This window comes from Neoarius graeffei, chromosome 13, assembly GCF_027579695.1.
Source record: "Neoarius graeffei isolate fNeoGra1 chromosome 13, fNeoGra1.pri, whole genome shotgun sequence".
Taxonomy (NCBI): Eukaryota; Metazoa; Chordata; class Actinopteri; order Siluriformes; family Ariidae; genus Neoarius; species Neoarius graeffei.
The window spans coordinates 9,113,906-9,141,536 of record NC_083581.1 but is presented as its reverse complement, the minus strand read 5'-3'; the positions used below and the strand labels follow the sequence as shown (position 1 = coordinate 9,141,536).

The 27,631-nt window shown below is 42.1% G+C and overlaps 1 protein-coding gene across 3 annotated transcripts in view; it reads left to right on the top strand.

Moving 5' to 3' along the window:
* lrch1 (leucine-rich repeats and calponin homology (CH) domain containing 1) overlaps positions 1 to 27,631 on the top strand; it is a 193,995-nt gene that overhangs the window by 88,759 nt on the left and 77,605 nt on the right. For 2 of the 3 annotated variants that reach the window (XM_060937214.1, XM_060937212.1), the window contains exons 3-9: positions 5,685 to 5,811; positions 18,163 to 18,268; positions 21,434 to 21,570; positions 21,689 to 21,819; positions 24,691 to 24,781; positions 26,481 to 26,586; positions 27,272 to 27,351. In XM_060937214.1, the coding sequence (XP_060793197.1) occupies positions 5,685 to 5,811; positions 18,163 to 18,268; positions 21,434 to 21,570; positions 21,689 to 21,819; positions 24,691 to 24,781; positions 26,481 to 26,586; positions 27,272 to 27,351 (778 nt within the window). The remainder of the gene's footprint in view (positions 1 to 5,684; positions 5,812 to 18,162; positions 18,269 to 21,433; positions 21,571 to 21,688; positions 21,820 to 24,690; positions 24,782 to 26,480; positions 26,587 to 27,271; positions 27,352 to 27,631) is intronic. The other variant, XM_060937213.1, reaches the window with a different exon arrangement.

The window sequence follows — 27,631 nt, the reverse complement described above, 5'->3', positions numbered from 1 at the left end:
GCCGAAACGATAAACAATTTTATCGGATTCACCTGAATCCGTTGCTGTGTGGACAGGGCCTGAGTTTGTGGAGCATCACAGTTGTGGGGTCGATTAAATGCTCAAAATGGCCAGAAAAATGTCTTGACTATATTTTGTATTCATTTTACAACTTATGGTGGTAAATAAAAGTGTGACTTTTCATGGAAAACACAAAATTGTCTGGGTGACCCCAAACTTTTGAACGGTAGTGTACATGACATTTCTTACTTACAACAGACCAGAGAAGCAGCTAATGCCGCTTTTCCACTACAAACGCGGCTGAGCCGTGCCGTGCCGAGTCGAGCTGAGTCGGGCTGAGCGGGGCTGTTGGAGTTGCATTTCGACTACAACCGCGCTGAACCGTGCTGGCTGGAAGTGGGTGGACACATTGGGTGGAGTTAGCGAAAGTGGGTGGACGTCACGTGATGTCGTTAAGCAGCGCAAACAGTGACATCATTGACAGTGGCGGAACAAGTCAGAGCCGGGCCGGGGGCGGGGCAAATGACCGGACCCTTTATTAAAGCTTATCATAACATCATTTTAGGCTACAAAATGTCCGCAACTGCGGTGTTTACCAATTTCAACACTACCGGGTGCAACTATGTTATTTAGTACATCAAGTCCTTCAAACGAACATGTAACTCAGAAACAAAAAACATTAGGATACTGTACATGGCTCATAATAAAACATCAATAGCCTATACTGCGCACATTATTTGAAGGGCATACGAATGAGCGCTCAGAGGTTGCAACGGTGACAGGAAGAGTCAGAAATAAAAGGAGGGCGGTGCAAACCTCACTGAATGCACTGTGTTTACCAATTTCAACACTACGGGGTGCAACTATGTTATTTTGTACATTAAGTCCTTCAAACGAACATGTAACTCAGAAACAAAAAAACATTAGGCGACATACTGTACATGGCTCATAATAAAACATCAATAGCCTACTGCGCGCATTATTTGAAGGGCATACGACGAGCCTTGCGCTCCGTGAACTCGTCCACGATGCTCTGTATGTCACTGATTCAGTGAGCTTTTAAGCGGTAGTCTCATGACCCGAATAGTAAACAATAAACATGGAGGACATGGAGTCGTTAGTGTTGCTGGTCTTGGTGCTGTGGCCAACAGATACTGGCAAGAGCGTATAGATGAGGCGAGGAGGCGCATAAGGCTTCAGAAATTCTCGTAATTCGTAATTATTCTTCTTCCGGGTTTGCGGTGTTTACAGATCCCAGCGCGCTCGCGGGGCGTGTGTGGGCATGTGAGGACACGCCTCCTCACCAATCAGTGCACAGGGGAGTGTCTGCTCACGCCCCCAACCTCAGTCGGCACGGTTTGGCTCGCTTCAGCCCCACTCCAAAACGGTGCGAGTTTTAGGGGCTAAGCAGGGGTGAAACGAGCTGAGTCGTGCTGGTTTTTGGTAGTCGAAACGCGAGCCGTGTCGGGCTGAAGTGAGCTGAAGCGAGCTGAAGTGAGCTGAAAAAGGGTAGTGGAAAAGGGCCATAACAGGACTAAATAACACCACTTTCTTTTTTGACTAGAGCCATGGACTCTGAACAGATGGAACCCTGATGTCAATTTAATTAATTTAAATGCAAGCTTCTCTGTACGATTCAATAAATTCACAATTCGATTTGATTCAGTTCTTGATACTGGGTTCGCGATTAGATTTTTCCATGATATTTTTGAAAAAAAAAAAGGGAAAATTTTATTACCAAAAAAACAAATTCAACATCCATCGCTACTTACCTTGTTCAGGGTCGCAGGCAAGCTGGAGCCTATCCCAGCTGACTATGGGCGAGAGGCGGGGTACACCCTGGACAAGTCGCCAGGTCATTGCAGGGCTGACACACAGAGACAAACAACCATTCACACTCACGGTCAATTTAGAGCCACCAATTAACTTAACCTGCATGTCTGTGGACTGTGGGGGAAACCCACGCGGACACAAGGAGAATATACAAACTCCACACAGAAAGGCCCCTGTCAGCCACTGGGCTCAAACCCAGAACCTTCTTGCTGTGAGGCAACAGCACTAACCACTACACCACCGTGCCACCAAAAGCGCAACGTTTATTTTCTGATTCTTTATGAGCGTAAGAACCAACAATAATTTACCCACATTTGTAAAGGTTGCAGTAAAATATAATGGCCTTTTAACTAAAACATTCATTTTCTTCAATGAAAAACATTAATAACAAATATTCCTTTTCTTAATAAATTTGTATGAACATTTGTAAAGGCTGTAGTCAGGATTACACAGAAAACAACTACCTCATTTCGTTCTCTTCTTTTTATCTCTCAGCAGTCTGTAAAAAGAAAGCTCAGATTTCTTGCTGAATCTATTTGTACAGTCAATAACACGGCAGCTCTTTCCCTTTTTAGATGTTTTTTGTTTCTTTTCACAGCATTAAAGCTGTGTTACTTCTGCCTAGGGTGAAGTCACATGGATTCTCACTGTTTTACATTATTGCACCCCTCTGCTGTCTGAACGATGGAATTACAGCTGGGAAAAAACTGTGAGCTTACACAACCTGTTAATAATCGTGATTCATTTTTATTTCACTGATTCAAATCAGGGCGGCACGGTGGTGTAGTAGTTAGTGCTGTCGCCTCACGGCAAGAAGGTTCTGGGTTTGAGTCCACTGGCTGAGTGGCCGGAGGTCTTTCTGTGCGGAGTTTGCATGTTTTCCCCGTGTCTGCGTGGGTTTCCTCCGGGTGCTCCGGTTTCCCCCACAGTCCAAAGACATGCAGGTTAGGATAATTGGTGGCTCTAAATTGACCGTGAGTGTGAATGGTTGTTTGTCTCTATGTGTCAGCCCTGTGATGACCTGGCGACTCGTCCAGGGTGTACCCTGCCTCTCGCCCATAGTCAGCTGGGATAGGCTCCAGCTTGCCTGTGACCCTGCACAGGATAAGTGATTACGGATAACGGATGGATGGATGGATGATTCGACTCATCATAAATATGTATCATGATTTATTGTCACACGATATGTTGTTACATGCCTCCTGTTCATTCATCTTTAAACATTATCACTTCACCAATCAAACCAGAAAGGATAAATAAAAAAAAGACGCAAAACCTGTGAATGTCTTATCTCATCTGTGATCCATTGAGCTGCCTTCGGTTAAAGGTGCTGACTGCAGTGTCATCTGAAATTAATTTTTTTTTATTATGCGTTGCATTTTCCTATATCCCACGAGAACAATATCATGTGGACGAGATGTGATCATTTTGATGTCCTGAGGGTTGCTTGTCTCCGTTTTGGGGCCATTTTCCTCCCTCTTGAGGTAAATAGTATGGTCCTACGGAAACAGCCGAACACGAGGAGTTTTTATTATTATTATTTTAACATTTTTATTATTATTTTTTTTTTTTTTAAGGCAAGGAACTTTACCTAATTAGCATAACTACGGAACTGCGTCGCACCAAGATGGCGATGCGCGGAAAGCATCGTGACTCTGCATCGACCTCGGAGAGTTTTGAGTCGCAGGGATGTAATTTGTGGTTGACATTCGTGAGTAGATCCGTGAAACAAAAGACGAATATATCTTTTCTCTGTTACTGCTTTTGTGTTATCGTTTCTTTCTCTGTAAGATCAAAACATTAGGCGTAGAACTCCATACCATATCGCTACCGTGGAGTCGAGCCCATGCGTTCTAAGACTAAAGGCCCGGTCACACAGCGCTTTACGGCTTTATCACAGCCAAAACCCGTCAAAAAGTGCTCTCCCGTGAAGCAGACGATGTTGTTCGTGTTGATGTCGAAGTTAAGACGTGTTACAGTCGATATACAGACGTGACAGGACGCAGGGGAAAATCGGAACGGCGTCGGACGCGGCAAAAAGTTTTGGACTGCTCAAAACTTTAGACCGCGGACAACCACGGCCGGCACACGTGGTAAAGACGTGCAACACACGTGAAAAACGCGTGATAATCAGTGTCCCGGCCGTTATTAAAACTTGGGGAGACGTGGTAAGACGCGAAAGTTTGGCGGTCTATCACGGGCACAGCACGGTCATCGGACGGGTGTTACGCGTTGGTATCACGGGATATAGCGTGTGTTTAGCGGCTTATCACTGAGAAATGGATTTTTCCGCATACATAGCACTGTCTAAGCCCGTTAAACGACGTCTCAAACAAGTTCTAAATTCGATTGATCACTGTCTAATCACTTCTGCATCACTTCTGATTTGCGGCATGTATAAATACCGTAATTTTCTGAGACCTCGGCACTTGCAGTCTAGATGTCAAGGGGTGAACATGAACCCTCAACGCTGTGATGTCCTCATCTTAATGCTCCAGCACCAACAGAACCAACTGATACAGGCTCAACATATCCTTGCTGAGAGAAGAAGAAGAAGGAGGAGGAGGAGGAGGGTGGTACGGAACATCTGGGTGCGTGGCTGGACTTGGTTAGCTGTGCTTAGGCAGTGCTGCAGCAGTGAAACAGCCGCCGACGGCCATACCCCGTACAAAGCACGGCAAAGCCAAAATTGACCAAAAATTAGCACTTACGACCACGTCCACCAGATTTTTGTATCTTTTTGTACGTGATATAGACGCGGAGTGCTGTGTGACCGCCCCTTAAGATAGCGAAGCACTAGCTAGATTGATTTAGTTATCCGTCCAGAAAAATGACATGTCGTCTAAACTTGCTCTGTCTTGCAGTTGCACTCACTAGGCAGGCTTTCCTTTTCTTTTCCGCTGGCTTTTAAGTTGGAGGGAGCTGAGTCCGCCATGTTTGCCCATACCGACTTGTTTTGGTTAAAAGTAGGTCAAACGTGATATTATTGCTCACGTGCTTTGGCGATTTTCGGAATCGTAAAATACGGGACATTTACAAAAACATTTACACACAGGATACACGTTGTGTGTGTGTGTGCAGCAGCGAAAGATCTCGAAACTCCAACAGCTACAAAAATAGAACATTTTACCCAGAATTCAACTTTGCAGTCAGCACCTTTAAATCATTTACATAAATGCACGTGACTGGATGAATTATAGGAATTTATGTTGACAATAAGAAAAGCATATTGAGTCAGGGAAGAAAACCGATGTAAACCCTGATGTTCCTGAGCTATAATGAGTCATCCTGGCTGGAAATCTCAAACACACAGTACGTACATGTCATCGCCCAGATACATCACACGTCATCATGTCCGAAAGTAGTCGAGCAAAGACCTGCCCCAGATTTCTTGCACGACTTCACACACAAGCTCGTGTTAATGGACAGAGGGTTTGCTCTTTTAGCAGCCACTCTGTGATTGTAATTAATATAGTGGTGCACAGAGAAGGTTTTGTGATCCTTGGAAGACCTCAGTAACAGCAGCAGAGTATATTTCATATAATCTTCATTAATTAATTCTATTTTCCTACATGCTGCATGTTGGGAGAGACTGAAACACTCGCTGTGTCGTCATTTATTCCAGAAATCTGCCTCTGCTGTCATTTATCACACGTCTTTTATCCATACCGCAACTTCATACGTCAAAGAAAAAAGGAAACACTGTTTTGTTTTGGGGTTTTTTTTTGTTTTGTTTTTTTAAACAGAGTTTACTTCCTGAACATTTTATGAGTGAAAAACAAAGTGAGCTAATTTTAGGCTTTTGAATGTTGATTTTAACACTGTTTTCCCGTTGTTTCTGAAATGCTTAGTCGTAACCAGCTGTCAGTGTTGCCGGTGTGTGTGTGTGGTCTTCCTCTGCGAGTCCTCAACGCCAGCAACAACAAACTCAATGCTCTACCGGAAAGCATTGGCCAGCTCACCAACCTCATGGAACTAGTAAGTGTGTGTGAGTGTTTCTGCTCATGCAGTTTGTTTCTGCATTTCTGTTCTTTTTTTTTTTTGCGTGTGTTTGAAATTTCAGGTCTTTACTCCCATGTGAGTGACATGGGGCAGGATGTGGAGAGCAGCATGCAACGTATTCATGAACCGTATGGTTTTATTGCCATTTGGCACAAGAGGGAAACCAGTTTTATTTCACTAGCAGCCATATCATGTAGCAGAGAAATAGAAAACTATCTATCTATCTATCTATCTATCTATCTATCTATCTATCTATCTATCTATCTATCTATCTATCTATCTATCTATCTATCTATCTGTCTATCTATCTATATAAAGTTGGGACACTGTGTAAGACAAAAATAAAACCAGAATGTGAAGATTTGTACATCATGGAAACCCTTTATTTCATTGAAAATAGTACAGAGACAACATATCAAATGTTGAAACTGAGAAATTTTATTGTTTTTTGAAAGATATATGCTCGTTTTGAATTTGATGTCAGCAACACGTTTCAAAAAAGTTGTGACGGGGCAACAAAAGAGTGAAAAAGTTGTGTCATGCTAAAAAAACCCTAATTTGGTTCATTGGCAGCAGGTCAGTAACATGATTGGGTATAAAAAGAGCATCCCAGAGAGGCGGAGTCTCTCAGAAGTAAAGATGGGGAGGGGTTCACCGCTCTGTGGAAGACTGCGTGGGCAAACAGTGCAACAATTTAAGAATAACGTTCCTCAATGTAAAACTGCAAAGAATTTGGGGATCACATCATCTATGGTACATAATATCATTAAAAGATTCAGAGAATCTGGGGAAATCTCTGTATGCAAGAAACAAGGCTGAACACTGACATTGGATGCCTGTGATCTTCAGGCCCTCAGGAGACACTGCATTAAAAGCAGACACGTGTCTGTAGTGGAAATCACTGTATGGGCTCAGGAACACTTCAGAAAACCATCGTCTGTGAAAACAGTTCATTAGTGCATCCACAAATGCAAGTTAAAACCAGATATAAACAATATCCAGAAACACTGCCGCCTTCTCTGGGCCTGAGCTCTTTTACGATGGACTGAGGCAAAGTGGAAAACTGTCCCGAAGTCTGACGAATCAAAAGTAGAAATTCTTTTTAGAAATCATGGACACCACGTCCTCCAGGTTAAAGAGGAGAGGGACCATCTGGCTTGTTATCGGTGCACAGCTCAAAAGCCAGCATCTGTGATGGTATGAGGGTGCATTAGTGCACATGACATGGGTAGCTTGTACATCTGGGAAGGCATCATTAATGCTGAATGGTACAGTATATACACGTTTCAGAGCAATATGTTGCCATGCAGACAAAATCTTTTTCAGGGAAGGTCTTCCTTCTTTCAGCAAGACAATGTCAAACTATATCAAACTAACCCCCCCCTCATTGCGCATTTACTGGGCGGTCTACTACTGGCGATAGACTATGCATGGCCACGGAAAAGTTGAACTGAAGACTGTCAGCTATAGCTATACCAGGCTAGCATATCATCTTAATCTTTTTTTAAAAGTATATTCTAATTCTAAGAACGTTTTGAAAAGCTTACCATTCCATATTTGCAAGTCGCTCTTCATGATCGTCCTCAGGTTCATCACTGTCACTGTCCCCGCTCTCATCGGACAATTCTGGCTCGAATCGGTACGGTTCGATACCTCTCTTTTCTTCCGTATCGCTGGCCACTTCTTCTTCCTCTGTCAGTACATTGTCATCAACTTGAACTGACAAAAAACTACTAAAACTTAAAGTTTCTCCCTCACTAAATTCCTGCTTGCTCATGTTGTTGTTCATGACTGACACACACCAGTGATGTCACATCTGCTACTTCCGGGCGGTTCTAAAAGGGGTAAATTTATTTGGCTTTTATCTGTGAATATATCCACTACCGTGCAGTTTAGAGAATAGTTGCCTCTGTCCAGGGACTCAATAAACCTCGCCAAATTTAACTGCTGTTCTGTTTTAGCGCAAAAAATCCATTTCTCTAAGCCTTTAAAACTGCATGGCTCCGTCGTAAAAGAGTCTGGGTGCTAAACTGGCCTGCCTGCAGTCCAGACCTATCTCCCATTTAAAACATTTGGCACGTTATGAAGCGCAAAATACGACAAAGCAGACCCCAAACTGTTGAGCAACTGAAATTGTACATCAGGCAAGAATGGAACACATTTCTCTTTCAAAACTACAGCAATTGGTCTCTTCAGTTCCCAAACGTTTACAGAGTGTTGCTAAAAGTAGAGGTGATGCAACACAGCGATAAACATGCCCCTGGTTTTCTTCAAAGATGTTCCCATATTTGGCCTCATTCTTCCATCCTTCAGTTGTTACCAGTCTCCCTGCCCTATCACCAAGAAGCTCCCCCATACCATGATGCTTCCACCACCATGTTTCACCATAGGGATTATATTTGCTAGGTGATGTGCAGTGCCTGTTTGTCAACAGACATAGCCCTTGCTCTTTCGGCCAAAGAGTTCAATTTTCATCTCATCAGACCAGAGAATCTTCTTCCGCATGTTGCCAGTGTCTTTTACATGCTGTTTAGCAAACTCTTTTACTTAGCGCTGTCTTCCGTCTTGCCACCCTGTATTGAAGGCCTGATGTATGCAGTGCTGCAGAACTGGATGTCCATCCAACACATCCTCTCATCTCTGCACTGAACCTTTGGAGCTCTTTTAAAGAGATTGTTAGGTTCTTTGTTATCTCTCTGACCAAGGTCCGTCTTTCCTGGACACCCAGTTTAGCTGGACAGCCAATTCTTGGAAGGTTCAAAGCTGTGCCAAGCTTCTTCAAATGAAAAAAATAATGAGGTCAGAACTTTGAAATTGTTTTCTATCCGGTCCCTGATCTCTGCCTAGCCACAGGTTTATCGTGGAGAACCATAGACAATTCCTTGGCCATCATGGCTTGGTTTTTGTCCTGACAATGCAGTGTGAATTGTGAGCCCTTATAGACCCTGGTTTCTACCAGAATAATACTTCAGTATTAAACTGCAGATTCTACCCAGAGTGAAAAGCAGATAAGTGAATAGATAAAAGACTGTGTAGGTCCGTTAATTAGTGCCTAATTAGAGTGATCAGGATCTGGGCCTTTCCTAATTACATCTAAATTTATCCAGATTTCTATCTGTCTGTCTGTCTGTCTTGTAAAATTACACCCTATACACTGAGGGGAAATTAACATTCACTTCACATTTTCACACATAATGCCATTTGACTTTGTCCTTATAAATATGAACAAACCGTGCATTCATAAACAGAGGTTTTGTAGGAACAGAGATGATCGTGGTGTAGTTCATTGCTTGCTGTTCTCTATGCAGCTGCTCTTCCTGCTGCTTTCAGGTCATCCTGCAACTCCTTTCATGTGACTGCTGCTTCCTGTCTTTCCTTCCTTATCATTATTCTGAGAGCTCATTGTGAAATCTTGTGTGGTTCACATGTCCCAAGACTATTAATTGTGGTTTCATGAACTTTCCACCTGCACATTATCAAACCAGCTGTAATGACAGGGATGTTTAAGGTCGTCGTTATAGATCTGTAGCTTTTTCCATAATGCCGTCCCTATGAACTTGAGGAAGTCCCTTCATCTTCACCATGATTGCTACCTCAACGAAATATTCCCAACCAATAGCAACATCTCTTAGAATGACACCAGGTGCAGTTTACACGAGAACATTTTTTTTTACAGCATTTATATCTGAATTTGATTTATTTAAGTAGTGTCCAAATGCATTTTCCCTAATTTCATTTCTTCAAACTACAAAGTCAAAAGTGTCTGAACACTTGTTTCCCCTCACTGTATATTAAATAAGGTATTTGTTGTTCTTGCAGTAGCTTTCAGTTTCATTAACTGCTTTAACTAGTGAGCCAGCTAGAAAGAAAAAAATCAAATAGTTCTCCACCAAAACCTTAGTCTTTTATTATTATTATTATTATTATTATTATTATTATTATTATTATTATTATTATTATCCAGATAGAATAATTCAACTGATGTTTGTTGTAAATAAAAAAAAATAATAATAGGTGCCCTATGGGTACATGTGGCTACTGCTTATAAATAAAATTGTTTTGTGATCCCATGTCCATACAGTAAATATCATGTATATACATGTTACGAATTATACTCGCCTCATCTCTTGCAAGCATCACCAAACTGTGAGCGGCATCAGGGCTTGTAGTATTTTGGTTACCAATTTTGTTTACTGTGTTTTCTTCAAAATACAGTGCCGTGAACTATATCTATTTTCGAAATAGTAAGAAAGCACTTGTTCATGAGGCATTATTTAGTACTAATGAGCACATTTTGTTTCACAAGTGTAGTGACTCTAAAATTAAAAAAATTGTTAAAAATTAAAGCAAATAGCAGAAGTTTGATATCGGCTTTTCAATATATCTTCCAAAAAGCTCAAAGAAAACCTAGTCATGAAAGTGTTCCGGAATTTCCCGGAATTCCGGGTTTTTAGATTTTCCGCCGGATTTTTTCTGCTAATGACCCGGAAATCTGGATATTTGACAGTACTCTTGAAAATCTCTGGTTTTCCGAATGGAGAAATTTATTTTTCGGATTTTTCGTGTTCCTAGACGCGGCGTAATACTTCGCATCGTCCTTGCATGGGCACAGTCCTTAAATGGCCCAAACATAGTTCATTGATTAAAGACAGGTGTTCTTTGTTAACGGCGCGTATGCCGGAGCTCGTTAGGCACGCGCGCCAAGGCGCACCTTCAGGTGCACGAGCTAAGGCGCACAGGACTGACACCATTCTGCGCAAGCGCAACACAGTCACACTAGAAAGCATGTTCAAGCTGCCAGTGTAGCTGCAGTCTTTTTAGTTGCAAATTACGAGTATTTTCTCTTGTGTTAATAATTCGCCATGACAAAACAAGCAAAACTTTCCTCCTTCTTTCGACGTGAAGAGAGGTAAGCAATTTATTTTTTATATATATATATATATATATATATATATATATATATATATTTTTTTTTTTTTTTTTCCCATTAAAGTTGCATTTTGTGGTTTCAAAGCTAAGAAAACATGGAAGAAACAGCAATAATGGAAGAGCCGGTTTCTCAGCTGCCTAAAACTAGCAGTGGTAATTTATTTTTTGTTACATAATGTACTCAGGCTGCCAGTCAGTGTGCGACACACACACCCTGAAAAATCCTAGCTATGCCACTGATTTACATGAGAAATTTGGTATTCATTGGTGTGTTTAAATTTACAGACAATATGAACTAATGTAAACAATTGGCTTCAACTCGCATAAATATGAATTGGAAATTTTTACGTCACTTTAGCTTCTGCAAACGCACAACTCTACTAAAAGATTCATAAACGAGGCTCAATGTCCCCAACATTGAAACCTGAAAGCTTTAGAAACTCTAACAGACCTTTACTTTTTAACAGCACTGTTTTGGGATTTTGCTGAGTTTACCTTCAACTGTCTGATATTTTTCAAAGTAATGAACTGTGTAGCAGGAAAATCACCATGTTTTCTAAATACACTCCTGAAAATTACTCATTAACTAGGGGAATTAAATTTGATATTTTTGACATGTTAATCATTAATGTACATGAAAGAAAAAGGCTTAAAATGCTGATGACACGAACATGACTCTATGCAATTTCTTAAACTATACAACATGGCAAACATGTTAGATTTCTGTTATAATTACATGAAAAGAAGCTGTTGTTACGCAAATATCCAACTTTTAATTGCACAGCGCAAGAAAACTGGGTCCGTGGCTCGTGGCCATGTTGTGACGTCAGCGGAAGAACACGCTGCGGTTCACTGGCTGTTCTACTCTGGTTCTACTCAATGGAAATGGCGCATGAAAACGCCGGTGAACTCTCTAGTGCTAGCTCTTCCTCTTCTGGGAGTCTAGAATTGTGTTGATCTCTTCCGAATAGAATCTATGATAGCCTACCCTCTTTACCCTTTGCCTCTCGCTGCTAGGCGGCAGTTACATGAAAGCCGCAAGCTTTCACAAGCAAATACATGACTGATATCACGCCGACTTTATGATTACATTTATGATTATCATGTAGAATCTATAGCTCTACGTACCTTTATCTTATGTCGTTTCACAACACATGTTCTGACAGAAGGACTGTCTTTGGATCCGGCATAGCTACTAGTAGACCCCCTCCGGAATACTGGCAGTGTTGCCAGATTGGGAGGAATCCCGCCCAGTTGGGCGGTTTCAAGTGCATTTTGGTGGGTTTTGAACATATTTTGGGCTGGAAAACTTCAGCAGTATCTGGCAACAGATACTGCTGACGTTTTCCAGCCCAAAATATGTTCAAAACCCACCAAAATGCACTTGAAACCGCTCAACTGGGTGGGAAACCTCCCAATCTGGCAACACTGTGTAGGCACTGCTGATGGTAGTAACACACGTTTGTGCTGAACTGAACACCCAAGAGATTCTTTTAAGCTGGGAAGGGTGTCAAAACAATCCAAATCGAAGTGTTCAGAGCACAGGACGGATGTTGGTGAGGGCTTCCACTTGCCACGAGTGCGCCTGACTTGCTTCACCCACTTCGCATGCAGCTCGGGATCTCTGGGAAACTTGAATAAACTTACCCCATCCTTGTAGGTTTTGGAGCAAAAGCCGGCAACACAACGCGAAGGCATAATAACTTATATATATATATATATATATATATATATATATATATATATATAATGTATAATAATAATACTAATAATGACAAACTGAACACCTGCCACATCAACAACAAACTGGTAAGTTAGGAGGAAGGTTCTTCCGCTGACGTCATATAGTTCCTCCTCCTCTTTCGTCTCCTGGGTGCTGCAGCCCCGTCAAATTTGCCCAAATAGCCGCGTTTTTTATCATAACTTGTAAAATAGGCGCCTTCGTGAATTAATATATGGATCATCGGGAATTACTTTTTATGTTATAAAACATCGCCAAAGATGTCAAAAACGTGTCATCAGCACTTTAAAGGTTATAACTTGTTTTAGTGAAAATAAGTACTAAAATGCACTAGAATGCAGGGTTTTGCGTGTTATGTTATTAAAATACTGTATTTTCGGGGGATGTTCCCGTTGCCCCGCCCCATTTCAAGGTTTTTTCCTTTGCTCCACTTTCATCTCTAAAAACCTTCATTTGACTTTTCAGAAGGACCAAACTAAAGCTGTGATAATCAAAAGGTACATTTTCTTAAAATAAACACCGCTTACTTGATATCGAATCAGTAGCCTTGGCGAACCACGAGGTGAATTTTGTTTATCTTTTTATCTGCCGATTATCTTCCTATACTATGAAGTTTTAACGAGGTTTCTCATATTTCGTTTCTGGTTCTGACTGGTTCCAAAGTTTATCAAGAAGTAGAACGGGTAATTGAACTTGATCAAGATAAGTGCTGATTGGTTACGAAGTTTCGCTATTGTTACACTCATTCTTACAACACGATGACATAGTGGCTACTGCCTCGCTTCGCTTCTACGAGGCAGTAGCCACAAAAACAGAAGTACTTCTCTTTAAAAAATGTAAATAGTTTTTGTTGTGTGTTGTTTTAGAGTGTTTTTCCTTCCTGATTGCCAAGACTTGGGAGAACAATTTTCCAAAAGCCAAAAACTTTGTTCATTATTGTTCTGTGTGTGATTTGAGTAACAATTGCCATTTTATTTTCTCTTTAATATTTATGGACTATTTATACAGTCATGTGAATAAATACATTAATAAATTATAAATGAATGCATTCACTGCATATATTTAACAGTTATTCCACAAAATCGAGTCGTACATCAGCTGATAGTTGACGAGACGCGTAGCACCGAGTTGTCTATAAGCCATGTATGATGAGATTGAGTGGAATAACTGTTTTATTCTATCCACATTCACTGGATTTTGAGAAACAGAGCATTTTTATTTTTTGCAAATTCGATAAATAAAAACTTTATACAAAACGTCTGACAAAATCATTTCCGCTTAGAATGTAAACAGACCAGCAAAATGACAGGAGCAATTTGCGAAAAATGCTATAATAATAATTCTTGAAAAATAAAAAAAGATACATTCTTACCATCAAATACTTTTATTCCATATTCTATTGCTTTTTTGTATTTTGGGGGGTTTTGTTTTCGAGCAGAGTTTTTATTTCGTCCTCAGTTGGTTCTACAACACACTGCGCCATTTTTTTTCCCTACTCACGGTATACGAGCTGATAGCCGAGTAGTAGAGTAGCCAATCAGAGTGCACGATCCAGTGAATGTGAATAGAATCAATTCTGATAGTCCAGGTTGTCCTGAGAAAATGATCTTTATAACTTGATTGTAATTACAGGGTTGAGGTTATATAAGCATTAGACCAGATGCATTAGATAGATACAAGGAGACCAGACGAAGAAAAAATACCCCAAAGGGTTAACGCCAAAAAGTTTTTATAATTGGGCATCACTGAAATATCACTGGTCTGATCACTCCATTTTTGGCTACATTTGATTTTATCCCTTCAGTTTGAATACTGTGGTTCTGTTCAGCCCGTGAGACCAGTATGACCAAAGATCCGTCCCCAGATTTCCAGTTAAGGCATTATAAAAGAGAACTTTAAACTGTTTTTCTGCCAAATGGTTCACAATAATTGGCCCCAAACACAAACAGAGCCCTGGTGCTGACAGATCATAACCGAGAGAAGGCCATGTGTTTGAGCTGGAAAGCAGTTTAGTGTAAAGACAAAAGAAAAAAGGTGTCTAACGTCAGCTGGCCCTGTGGAAACAAAAATGCAAGAAAATAGTTAACTAAATGTAATTGATAATTGGGTTTAACTGATTACTGCCAGTTGTGTTGAATCTCAGCGTCACTTCAGTCGAGTCTCAACAATTAGCACGCTGCCGTGAGCAAAAGAAATTGTGGAAGAGATGGGAAAGAAAGTTATTGAAATATTTCAGTCTGGAAAGGGTTACAGAGCCTTCTGGAACTCCAGCGGATCATACTGAGAGCCCTCATCTCTAAATGGAGAAAACCCGATGGAACAGCATGAATCTTCCCAGAAGCCTTCCAAAGTTCTTCCAGTCACAATCAAGCTCAGATGAACATCTAAGAAACTACAGACCTTGCTCACTTCCGATAGGGTCAAGGTTCACGATTCCACTATTAGAAAGAGACCGAACACAAATGATATCCATGGGAGACTTGCAAGGTGAAAACAACAGCTAGCCAAAAGGAACACCTGGAGGTCTTTTTGGAAAATGTTCTATGGACTGATGACGTTGAAAGTGGAACCTGTGGAAGACACGGGTGAATTGGTGTAACCCTAACACACTACTCCAGCAATAAGGTCATCACACCGTGGTGTGTGTGTGTGTCTGTAGTATGGTGGCGGTCGGAGTGAACATCAATAGATCTCATCTCATCTCATTATCTCTAGCCGCTTTATCCTGTTCTACAGGGTTGCAGGCAAACTGGAGCCTATCCCAGCTGACTACGGGCGAAAGGCGGGGTACACCCTGGACAAGTCGCCAGGTCATCACAGGGCTGACACATAGACACAGACAACCATTCACATTCACATTCACACCTACAGTGGTGCTTGAAAGTTTGTGAACCCTTTAGAATTTTCTATATTTCTGCATAAATATGAGTTAAAACATTATCAGATTTTCACACAAGGCCTAAAAGTAGATACAGAGAACCCAGTTAAACAAATGAGACAAAAATATTATACTTGGTCATTTATTTATTGAGGAAAATGATCCAATATTACATATCTGTGAGTGACAAAAGTATGTGAACCTTTGCTTTCAGTATCTGGTGTGACCCCCTTGTGCAGCAATAACTGCAGCTAAACGTTTGCGGTAACTGTTGATCAGTCCTGCACACCGGCTTGGAGGAATTTGAGCCCATTCCTCCGTACAGAACAGCTTCAACTCTGGGATGTTGGTGGGTTTCCTCACATGAACTGCTCACTTCAGGTCCTTCCACAACATTTCGATTGGATTAAGGTCAGGACTTTGACTTGGCCATTCCAAAACATTACCTTTATTCTTCTTTAACCATTTTTGGTAGAACGACTTGTGTGCTTAGGGTCGTTGTCTTGCTGCATGACCCACCTTCTCTTGAGATTCAGTTCATGGACAGATGTCCTGACATTTTCCTTTAGAATTCGCTGGTATAATTCAGAATTCATTGCTCCATCAATGATGGCAAGCCGTCCTGGCCCAGATGCAGCAAAACAGGCCCAAACCATGATACTACCACCACCATGTTTCACAGATGGGATAAGGTTCTTATGCTGGAATGCAGTGTTTTCCTTTCTCCAAACATACCGCTTCTCATTTAAACCAAAAAGTTCTAGTTTGGTCTCATCCATCCACAAAACATTTTTCCAATAGCCTTCTGGCTTGTCCATGTGATCTTTAGCAAACCAGATGAGCAGCAATGTTCTTTTTGGAGAGCAGTGGCTTTCTCCTTGCAACCCTGCCATGCACACCATTGTTGTTCAGTGTTCTCCTGATGGTGGACTCATGAACATGAACATTAGTCAATGTGAGAGAGGCCTTCAGTTGCTTAGAAGTTACCCTGGGGTCCTTTGTGACCTCGCTAACTATTGCATGCCTTGCTCTTGGAGTGATCTTTGTTGGTTGACCACTCCTGGGGAGGGTAACAATGGTCTTGAATTTCCTCCATTTGTACACAATCTGTCTGACTGTGGATTGGTGGAGTCCAAACTCTTTAGAGATGGTTTTGTAACCTTTTCCAGCCTGATGAGCATCAACACCGCTTTTTCTGAGATCCTCAGAAATCTCTTTTGTTCGTGCCATGATACACTTCCACAAACATGTGTTGTGAAGATCAGACTTTGATAGATCTCTGTTCTTTTTATAAAAAAGGATGCCCACTCACACCTGATTGTCATCCCATTGATTGAAAACACCTGACTCGAATTTCACCTTCAAATTAACTGCTAATCCTAGAGGTTCACATACTTTTGCCACTCACAGATATGTAATATTGGATCATTTTTCTCAATAAATAAATGACCAAGTATAATATTTTTATCTCATTTGTTTAACTGGGTTCTCTTTATCTACTTTTAGGACTTGTGTGAAAATCTGATGATATTTTAGGTCATATTTATGCAGAAATGTAGGAAATTCTAAAGGGTTCACAAACTTTCAAGCGCCACTGTACGGTCAATTTAGAGTCACCAGTTAACCTAACCTGCATGTCTTTGGACTGTGGGGGAAACCGGAGCACCTGGAGGAAACCCACGCAGACACGGGGAGAACATGCAAACTCCACACAGAAAGGCCCTCACCGGCCACTGGGCTCGAACCCGGACCTTCTTGCTGTGAGGCGACAGCGCTACATCAATAGATCATTTTTAAAAATATGAAATAAAGTGACACTTGGCTGCAAAACAAATGAAAGACCCGAAGGGGGATTATGTCATGGCAATTTCCGTCCATTCATCTGTCCCGGGAAGGGTGCTCACCTTCTGAAATCAACTCCTCTCACTATTTTTGGAGGAATTTCACGAAACTTGGCAAAAGGCATTATTATATGTCGCTACTACGCGTATTGTTATTTTTGTTCAATTCGGTGACATTTTACCAGAGTTGCGGCCCTTGATTAACAACCTTGTACTTTCACAATTTCATGAAGGTGAGCTTGCCTTCTGACATCAACTCCTCTCACAGTTTTTGGAGGAATTTCTCGAAGGTTGGCAAAAGGCCTTGGTATATGACAGTAATACGAATATTGCGATTTGATTTTGTTTGTTAAAATTTTCCCAGAGTTTTGACCCTTGATTAAATAATTTGTACTTTGACAATTTCATGAGGGTGTGGGTTCTTCTGAAATCAACTCCTCTCGCAATTTGTGGAGGAATTTCACCAAACTTGGCAAAAGGCTTTGTTATATGACAGTTACATGCATATTGAAATTTTGTTTAACCTGGGCAAATTTTACCAGAGTTACGCCCTTGATTATTAACAAACTTGTAGTTTGGCAATTTCATCGAGGTGTGCTCGCTTTCTGAAATCAACTTCACTCTCAATTTTTATGATCCCCCGCTGGCCGAAAGGGAGATTATATCGTGGTGATGTCCGTCCATCGGGGGAAGGCTACTCACCTTCTGAAATCAACTCCTCTCACAATTTTTGGAGGAATTTCACAAAACTTGACAGGATTCTTTGTTATATGTCAGTAATACGGATAATTCAGTCGCATTTTACCAGAGTTGCCAGCAAGGGATATTGTGTTCTCAGAGCACTCTTGTTATTAGTTTTTCTTATGAGCAAGTCTAGATGTCACAAAGATCTAACAGCTGGATGGAAACCCATAACATCTGTGTGTTGTCTGTTTCAGGATGTGAGCTGTAATGAGATCACGGCTCTCCCGCGCCACTTCGGACGCCTCAAAGCTCTACGAGAGCTCAATGTGCGCCGGAACCTTCTGTGTGTCCTGCCTGAAGGTACACAAAGCATAAATAAGATGGAGTATACACTCTCTCTCTCTCTCTCTCTCTCTCTCTCTCTCTGTTTAGTGTTGCTCTGTGTAGAGGGCACAGTTTTAACAAAGCATTATTTCTGTTGCCTTTTTTTATTGGTTCATTGTTGCAGCACTTGCATGAATCAGAGTGTGTATCTTTATAAATTAAAGGTATCTCCAAGTAAATCTGGACGTGTTTTAGGGATATGCTGTAAATAAGGAATTCTAGCGGATGGGACCTGATGTCCACGCAGCTGAAGCCGATTCATCATCTGCCCTAATCCACCATTTGTGACAATTTCATAAATCAGTTCCTGTTTGTTTGCACATCATTCTCTTCACTCGTTTCTCTGCAGCCAGTGATTTTCAATGACAGAAAAATTGTGTTTACAATCAGGTTAAATTCAGTGTGAACTGTATGAAAGGGTTCTGTCTATATGATATATCACTACAGTGACGTGGCCGCTCTGACGGCTCCAGCCATCAAAGTTTCAAAGGAAGAATTACAGTACGGGCTTCCTGTTGTCTTCTACTGGATTATTATAGAGGTTTTCTCCTCTCAACCATTGGACAATTTAGAGTACCGTATTTTCTGGACTATAAGCCGCTACTTTTTTCCTAGGTTTTGAACCATGCGGCTTATACAAAGGTGCGGCCATTCTGTGGATTTTTCTTCCACCGCTAGGGGCGCTCTAACCGGAAGTAGAATCAAAAATAAGATAGACGAAAAATCAATGCAAAGAAGAATTAGCAGATCTTTAGCAGATAGAACACGCACGACAAATTACTAACTGGTAATTATTTTCAAATCCAGCGAAGATGATTAAAGTGACTTGTGGTTTCAAACACAGGAGAAATGAAGGTAAATAAATACCGGTTATTTTCTCTTGGTTCTGTTCCGTTTTAATCAGCAAAGTTGCTGCCGTGTTAAAAGGCACTGTTCGGAAAGAATCTGTTCAGGTACATACATGTACATTTACAGTACAAAATCGTTCTGTACATGCAGTAAATATCTAATTTTTCAACATAGATATCTGCGGCTTATAGCCCGGTGCGGCTTGTATATCTTTTTTTAAAAATTTTTTTTGAAATAGAGCGGATGCGGCTTATATACAGGTGCGCTCTATAGTCCAGAAAATACGGTAGTCAGTTAACCAAGATGCATGTCTTTGGACTGTGGGGGAAACTGAAGCACCCAGAGGAAACTCACGCAGACACTGGGAGAACGTGCAAACTCCACACAGAAAGGCCCCTGTCAGCCATGAGATTCAAACCCAGAACCTTCTTGCTGTGAAGCAACAGTGCTAACCACTACACTACCGTACCACCAAAAATGCAGCATTTATTTTCCTATTCTTTATGAACGTAAGAACCAACGATAATGTACCCACATTTGTAAAGGTAGCAGTAAAATATAATAGCCTATTAACTAAAACATTCATTTTCTTCAATGAAAAACATTTGTAAAGGCTGTAGTCAGGATCACACAGAAAACAACTACCTCCTTTTCTTCTCTTCTCCTCTCTTTATCTTTCAGCAGTCTGTAAAAAGAGAGCTCAGAGCCATGAGATTCAAACCCTGAACCTTCTTGCTCTGAGGCATCACTGCTAACCACTGCACCGCCCATGAAAGAGTAATTTAGCCAGTATTTCAAAGTCATATGACTTTTTTATATTCAGCTACAGTAATATCTATGTAGTATGCATGCCATGATTTTACTTTTTAAAAAAATAACAGATAAATTAAGATGTTGTAGAAAGCAGTTTTAGAACTGTGTTGGAATGTGTGAAAAAAAACATGACCTTACCCATTGTGACGAACCGTTTTCATCACTTGAGGTGATTCTGTTCAGTCTTAGGAATCTTAAATCTGCTCCATTGATTTGGACAATTAACTGGCCATCAAAAAATGTATGTCCTATTCTTTTGGGATAAAGGGTTGGCAGTGGGAGGGGTATTCAAATGAGAAGGGTCAAAAATTTCCATTCCATTCAATGAGAAGAGTGAAAAACCCTCCCACTGCCAACTCTTAATCCCATCAGGTCAAGTGATCAAAACGGTTCATCACAGTGGGTAAGGTCATGTTTTGTTTTGTTTTCCCATACATTACAACACAGTTCTAAAACTGCTTTTTACAGCAGCTTCATTTATCTGGTATTTGACTTTATTTTGGTATTCAGTGTGTCTTGAAATTAACTCTTGTACGATTTTACTCAGTTCAGAGCCACAGCCAGCTCTGTTACACAATTGCTCTGTAATTTTGCTCCAACTCCAAATTTTACTCTCTAAACTCAAAATAGAGCAAAATTAACTATTTTTGAGGAAAATACTTTTAACTCTGGAAAAATTGCTCAGTCATTTTTCCTGTGTCTGCACTACAGCGCACGCATATCAACCGATCTGCTCATCAGAAATCGAAGAAATATTTACACTTACTCGAGTTGAACTTCAGCTGGATCGAGTTGAAGTTAAAAAAAAAAGGCACCGCTCATCATCGGCATCACAGTTCTCAAGATTGAATCGAATGACTGTTCTGAATCATGAATTGAATCTTGAACTGAATCATGAATTGATTCGCTGTCCTGAATAATCTGAAGCGCATAAAATCCGCGTGCCATCTCACAACAAGTTTTACCTCCAAATAGCCTAAACTATGGCTGAGCGATTTTATCCTGTTTACGGTGGGCATTCCCACCGCAAAAGAGAAACCAGTGGAAACCGAAAGAATGAAAGTGATTGTCATGCCGTTACCATGTGAATAGTCTTTTATGAATGCGTAAGTGCGCGCTCAGTGCTCCGACTCCGGTGTGACTGAGAAAGGTGACAAGTTTTATGTTTCATCTAATTTAGGTCATTTAAAAATATAATATTATGTGGCAGTGGGCACATAAGAAAGTGTAAAGTATAAAATTTCTGTCAATATGTTTATCATGCTTGTATGATAAAACTCGCGAATGTATTTATCTAAATACATGACCTACTCGTTCTAAACCTGCTGAGCTTCGCTGGCAAAACTCTCGACCCCAGGGGGTTAATTATGCATTTCTTCACTTTATTTATTTCTCTAACTTTTATAGCTGTGTAGAGTTGGCAGTCTTTTAATTGTGTGTGTGTGTGTGTGTGTGTGTGTGTGTGTGTGTGTGTGTCAGACTTGGCAGATCTACCTCTGGTAAAGTTTGATTTCTCCTGTAATAAAGTTTCCACTATTCCCATCTGCTACCGCAAAATGACTCAACTACAATCACTACATCTAGAGAACAACCCACTACAGAGCCCCCCAGCACAGGTAACGCACACACACACCTACACACTGCAGTAAAAACACTTACAAGGTCAAATATTGAAGAAACCTACTGTAAGGCAGTGTGTGATGATGTCTTGGTCTGACTGTCTGTCTGTTACAGATTTGTATAAAGGGGAAGGTTCACATATTTAAGTACCTCACCATGGAGGCGTGTCGCAGCGACAAAATGGCCGACGCCCTCTACTTGCCTGTTATGGACCACCTCAGCCTATCACGTCCCACCACTGGCAGGTCAGTCCCTGAACAGATTTCTATAAACCCCAGGATTTAGAGTTTCATAGTTTATAAAGGTTTGTGTACAGTCCACAGTCTTTACACGACACTCTTCTCAAATACCGCCAATCTCACCGTTTTTAGGAATGCACACAATCTAGCAGTTATAAAATGCGTTTCAGGAAAGCAGAACACAAGAGTGCACTCAGCATGGTGTTTATTTAAGGCTGTCCAGTAATCGTCATCATCATCAGAGTTTACAGCAGTCCACGAAGGTGTGCAGAAGGTTGGAAACCAGCGAGCCAGCTGATCTGTGAGACTGGCTGGAGGATCAGGAAGTCAGCTGAGGGAGAAAGAGAGAGGCTTGATCTGATAATGCGCTTTCAGACCAAACACTTGGAGGGACTCATTGAGAGGAACTACCCCTGGGGAGCTCCTCCAAGAACTTCATATCTTCAAGGGCTTTTTTTCTGTTTGCATCCATACCTCCAGTAGGAACGTTGATCTGATGTAAGACGGCTTGCTTTTCTGACGTTAGCAGGAAATGCTCGGGAAAATGTTTATATTTCCCATCGGCACGTCGAAATCGTGTTGTATTTCCTCCATCACATATCTGCTCGATAAAGCCTGGGCTTCACTGTTTGTTTAACGTTAAAGTTAAGAGCTGTTGTTTACAGATTTTAAAAATGGCAGTTGCTGGCGCTGTATTGGCTCGTGTTCAACCAGTCACCACACACTTATGGCCCTTTTCCACTACCCTTTTTCAGCTCACTTCAGCTCGCTTCAGCTCACTTCAGCCCGACACGGCTCGCGTTTCGACTACCAAAAACCAGCACGACTCAGCTCGCTTCAGCCCTGCTTAGCCCCTAAAACTCGCACCGTTTTGGAGTGGGGCTGAAGCGAGCCAAACCGTGCCGAGTGAGGCTGGGGGCGTGAGCAGACACTCCCCTGTGCACTGATTGATGAGGAGGAGTGTCCTCACATGCCCGCACACGCCCCGCGAGCGCGCTTGGATCTGTAAACACCGCAAACCCGAAAGAAGAAGAATTACGAATTACGAGAATTTCTGAAGCCTTATGTGCCTCGCCTCATCTATACGCTCTTGCCAGTATCTGTTGGCGTTGTCGGTGACAACAAGCCACAGCACCAAGACCAGCAACACTAACGACTCCATGTCCTCCATGTTTATTGTTTACTATTCGGGTCGTGAGACTACCGCTTAAAAGCTCACTGATGTCACTGTTTGCGCTGCTTAACGACATCACGTGACGTCCACCCACTTTCGCTAACTCCACCCAATGTGTCCACCCACTTCCAGCCAGCACGGTTCAGCGCGGTTGTAGTCGAAATGCAACTCCAACAGCCCCGCTCAGCCCGACTCAGCCCGGCACAGCTCAGCCTGACTCAGCCGCGTTGGTAGTGGAAAAGCGGCATTACATCACTCATCGTTCCTCTTATGCTGGGAGAGAACCTACCCTGAAGTAGGAGCTAAAAACAGTCCCTCAAAATGGGGTTGGAGGAACTTCCTTCAACAGTTCTAAGAACTATGAAAAGGTTCCTCCAGTCTGAAAGCGCCTATAGTGGGAAACATGGAATACATACAATACTCGCCTCAGAGCTCACTGGTGGCAGGACTTTCTCTGTGAAGACAGGAGCCATGCTCACTGTCTGCTTGGGATTCGGAGGAGACCCTTCCTGGGAACTGGGAACTCTTGCCTTAGGATTGCCAGCAAACTATCTGCCCACTCATGAGCTTCAGTCGAAATTAGCCTAACACTCGATCAGTGAAAACTGAACATCTGTATGGTGGCAGAGAGGGAGGGGGCTGAGAAAGGAGAGAGAGAGAGAGAGAGAGAAGCTTACTAAACCTAATCTGGGGCACGAGCCCTCATCACGAGACTTGTGGGTGGTGTGTGGCTTTTGGAGAGGTGAGAGATCTTATTTCCTTTCTCCGTCAGTGCATCCTCTTTTCATAACGTGTTTCAAGAACACAGGACACAAGTATAATGGTATCTTACCCACAATCCCACAGCCTTTATAAACATGCCCATATTTTTACAATATACATGCTCCAGGTGGCACGGTGGTGTAGCGGTTAGCACTGTCGCCTCACAGCAAGAAGGTTCTGGGTTCGAGCCCAGCGGCCGGCGAGGGCCTTTCTGTGCGGAGTTTGCATGTTTTCCCCGTGTCTGCATGGGTTTCCTCCGGGTGCTCCGGTTTCCCCCACAGTCTGAAGACGTTCAGGTTAGGTTAACTGGTGGCTCTAAATTGACCGTAGGTGTGAATGGTTGTTTGTCTCTATGTGTCAACCCTGTGATGACCTGGCGACTTGTCCAGGGTGTACCCCGCCTCTCACCCATAGTCAGCTGGGATAGGCTCCAGCTTGCCCGCGACCCTGAACAGGATAAGCGGTTACGGATAATGGATGGATGGATAAATGCCCCAGTCTGTATTCATGAGCTGTACTCTGCGTTACCAAAAGGGCTTTCATCGTTTACAACCCGATTCATGAGAAACGGAACAGAAAACCTGCTTTATTACCGTACGTGCAATCACTGTACACTTTTGTGCAAACTTCAACCCTGAGTTAACCCTCTGCACTTCACACAGCACCCGAACACAAAGACGACTGAGTCATTCGTAACCTTTCGGTAGTATTTGAAGCTGTTACAGGAAATAAGAACGTGTAATTCGGTAGATGGGTGATAGGAGCGACAGATAAATTTAGAAAGATGTACGTAATTCATCTCGTCTCAGTGGATCGTTTTAATAGACTGACGGTGTGACACTGAAGGGGAGGGATAATGAGAGAGGTTTCAGATGAGGAAGATAAGCTCCTTCTCTCTCTCTCTCTCTCTCTCTCTCTCTCTCTCTCTCGCTCTCTCTCAGTACGGAGGACATTGATCAACACAGGAAACTGGACAGTGACTCTGGGCTGGGCAGCGATAATGGGGACAACAAACGCCATTCCGCCACAGAGGTTAGTCTGCTTTTGTGTGTGTTTATGCGTGTGAATGTTTCTAGAGTCTTTTTTTTTACCTTTAACATCTTTAGTTTGCACAGTCTTGCTAATTAAATCCATGTCAAAATTTCAACCTTTGGAAAACGTACATAAAAAGCAGAAAAGTACAAAACGATGTGTAAAATATGCATATTCAGGTTTAGGCTCATTGTTTAGCTCGAATGGTCTGTTTAGTAAACATTAAAAATGGTCAGAGATTTTAGGTAAAGTGCTGATGACACGTTTTTGACATCTTTGGCGATGTTTTATAACATAAAAAGTAATTCCCGATGATCCATATATTAATTCACAAAGGCACCTATTTCACAAGTTATGATAAAAAACGCGGCTATCTGGGCAAATTTGACGGGGCTGCAGCACCCAGGAGACGAAGGAGGAGGAGGAGCTATATGACGTCAGCGAAAGAACCTTCCTCCTAACTTACCAGTTTGTTGTTGATGCGGCAGGTGTTCAGTTTATCATTATTAGTATTTTTATTATACAGTATTATACATTTTATATATATATATATATATATATATATATATATATATATATATATATATATATATAGTTATTATGCCTTTGCGTTGTGTTGCCGGCTTTTGCTCCAAAACCCACAAGGATGGGGTAAGTTTATTCAAGTTTCCCAGAGATCCCGAGCTGCATGCGAAGTGGGTGAAGCAAGTCAGGCGCACTCGTGACAAGTGGGAGCCCTCACCAACATCCGTCCTGTGCTCTGAACACTTCGATTTGGATTGTTTTGACACCCTTCCCAGCTTAAAGGAATCTCTTGGGTGTGCAGTTCAGCACAAACGTGTGTTACTACCATCAGCAGTGCCTACACAGTGTTGCCAGATTGGGAGGTTTCCCGCCCAGTTGGGCGGTTTCAAGTGCATTTTGGTGGGTTTTGAACATATTTTGGGCTGGAAAATGTCAGCAGTATCTGTTGCCAGATACTGCTGAAGTTTTCCAGCCCAAAATATGTTCAAAACCCACCAAAATGCACTTGAAACCACCCAACTGGGCGGGATTCCTCCCAATCTGGCAACACTGCCAGTATTCCGGAGGGGGTCTACTCGTAGCTATGCCGGATCCAAAGACAGTCCTCCTGTCAGAACATGTGTTGTGAAACGACATAAGATAAAGGTACGTAGAGCTATAGATTCTACATGATAATCATAAATGTAATCATAAAGTCGGCGTGATATCAGTCATGTATTTGCTTGTGAAAGCTTGCGGCTTTCATGTAACTGCCACCTGGCAACGAGAGGCAAAGGGTAAAGAGGGTAGGCTATCATAGATTCTATTCGGAAGAGATCAACACAATTCTAGACTCCCAGAAGAGGAAGAGCTAGCACTAGAGAGTTCCCCGGCGTTTTCATGCGCCATTTCCATTGAGTAGAACCAGAGTAGAACAGCCAATGAACCGCAGCGTGTTCTTCCGCTGACGTCACAACATGGCCGCGAGCCACGGACCCAGTTTTCTTGCGCTGTGCAATTAAAAGTTGGATATTTGCGTAACAACAGCTTCTTTTCACGTAATTATAACAGAAATCTAACATGTTTGCCATGTTGTATAGTTTATTTAAGAAATTGCATAGAGTCATGTTCGTGTCATCAGCCCTTTAACTGTTTTTGTAAGTGTTCTCTGTGTGTGTGTGTGTGTGTGTGTCAGCCATCTGACGAGGACAGTCTGAGTCTAAATGTCCCCATGTCCAACATCACAGAAGAGGAAGGAATCTGCAAAGAAGACTCCATTGAACATATCAGTTCCCTGACAGGTAACAACACACACACACACACACACACACACACACACACACACACACACACAGTAGGAAGTGAAAGGAGTGGAACACAAACATCCTCTTGCTGACACCCAACACACGGAGACCACAGACTATTATGTAATTGTGTGTGTGTGTGAGAGAAAGAGTGAGGGAGACCAGGGTTTAACCTGAGGTGGGGTTCGGGATGTAAAGGTCCCTGAGAGGAAGTTGCTGTCAGCGCAGGGAGAGGTGTGGGCGTGGTTTTCTGTTTTCAGCACCACGCCCACACCTCTCCCTGCGCTGACAGCTTCAGAAGGAAGTCAGCTGCATTGCACAGGACAGACCTCCAGACCCCAACGACCTAACTCTGATTTCACTAGTGCACTTTTTCGCAGTTCTTCACTAAAGATAGGAAACGCCATGCACACGACTGTAGATGTTTATTTTTTCCAAAAATGTCCTCTCGCTAAAGTCTGGTCCACGCTCACCATATTTATCTATTGTATGGGTTAATGACACGTTTTTATTCAAAACAAAGTACAGGTGAGCGAGGATCCAGTCCTAGCATAGCACAAACCCCCTAAAAAGTTGTGACAGCAAACATTAAAATGACCTGGTGTGTGTTTGTATATTCTGAGCATCATTTAAAGGCTTAGACCCTGAGCTTGTGCTTGTGTTGTTTGTGTGTTTACTGTAGCAGACCAAAGCCCCTCTGACTCGGGACAGATTGCTTACAGAGATTCTGGCTATACGACTCAATTTGTCAACTATATCAAGGTAACCGTTCTTCACACACTTACTGGGGTCATTTAGCAATCGTGGGGCTCTTGTTCAAAAGGGAAGCAACTGAAAGAGTGTTCAATTCTGTTCTGACAGATGCACATTTGCAGAAATATTTTCATTAATTTTACCAAATCGCTATGGATTTTCACAGGGGCATAGAGCACGCCGAGCCCTTTCCGAAGAGGCTCGGCCTGCTACTTGCTCCTGAAGCCTCATGTGAGCGCTGCTCGCCGAAAACTTTAATACGAGCCTTGGCTCCAGCCGTGTGCGCACA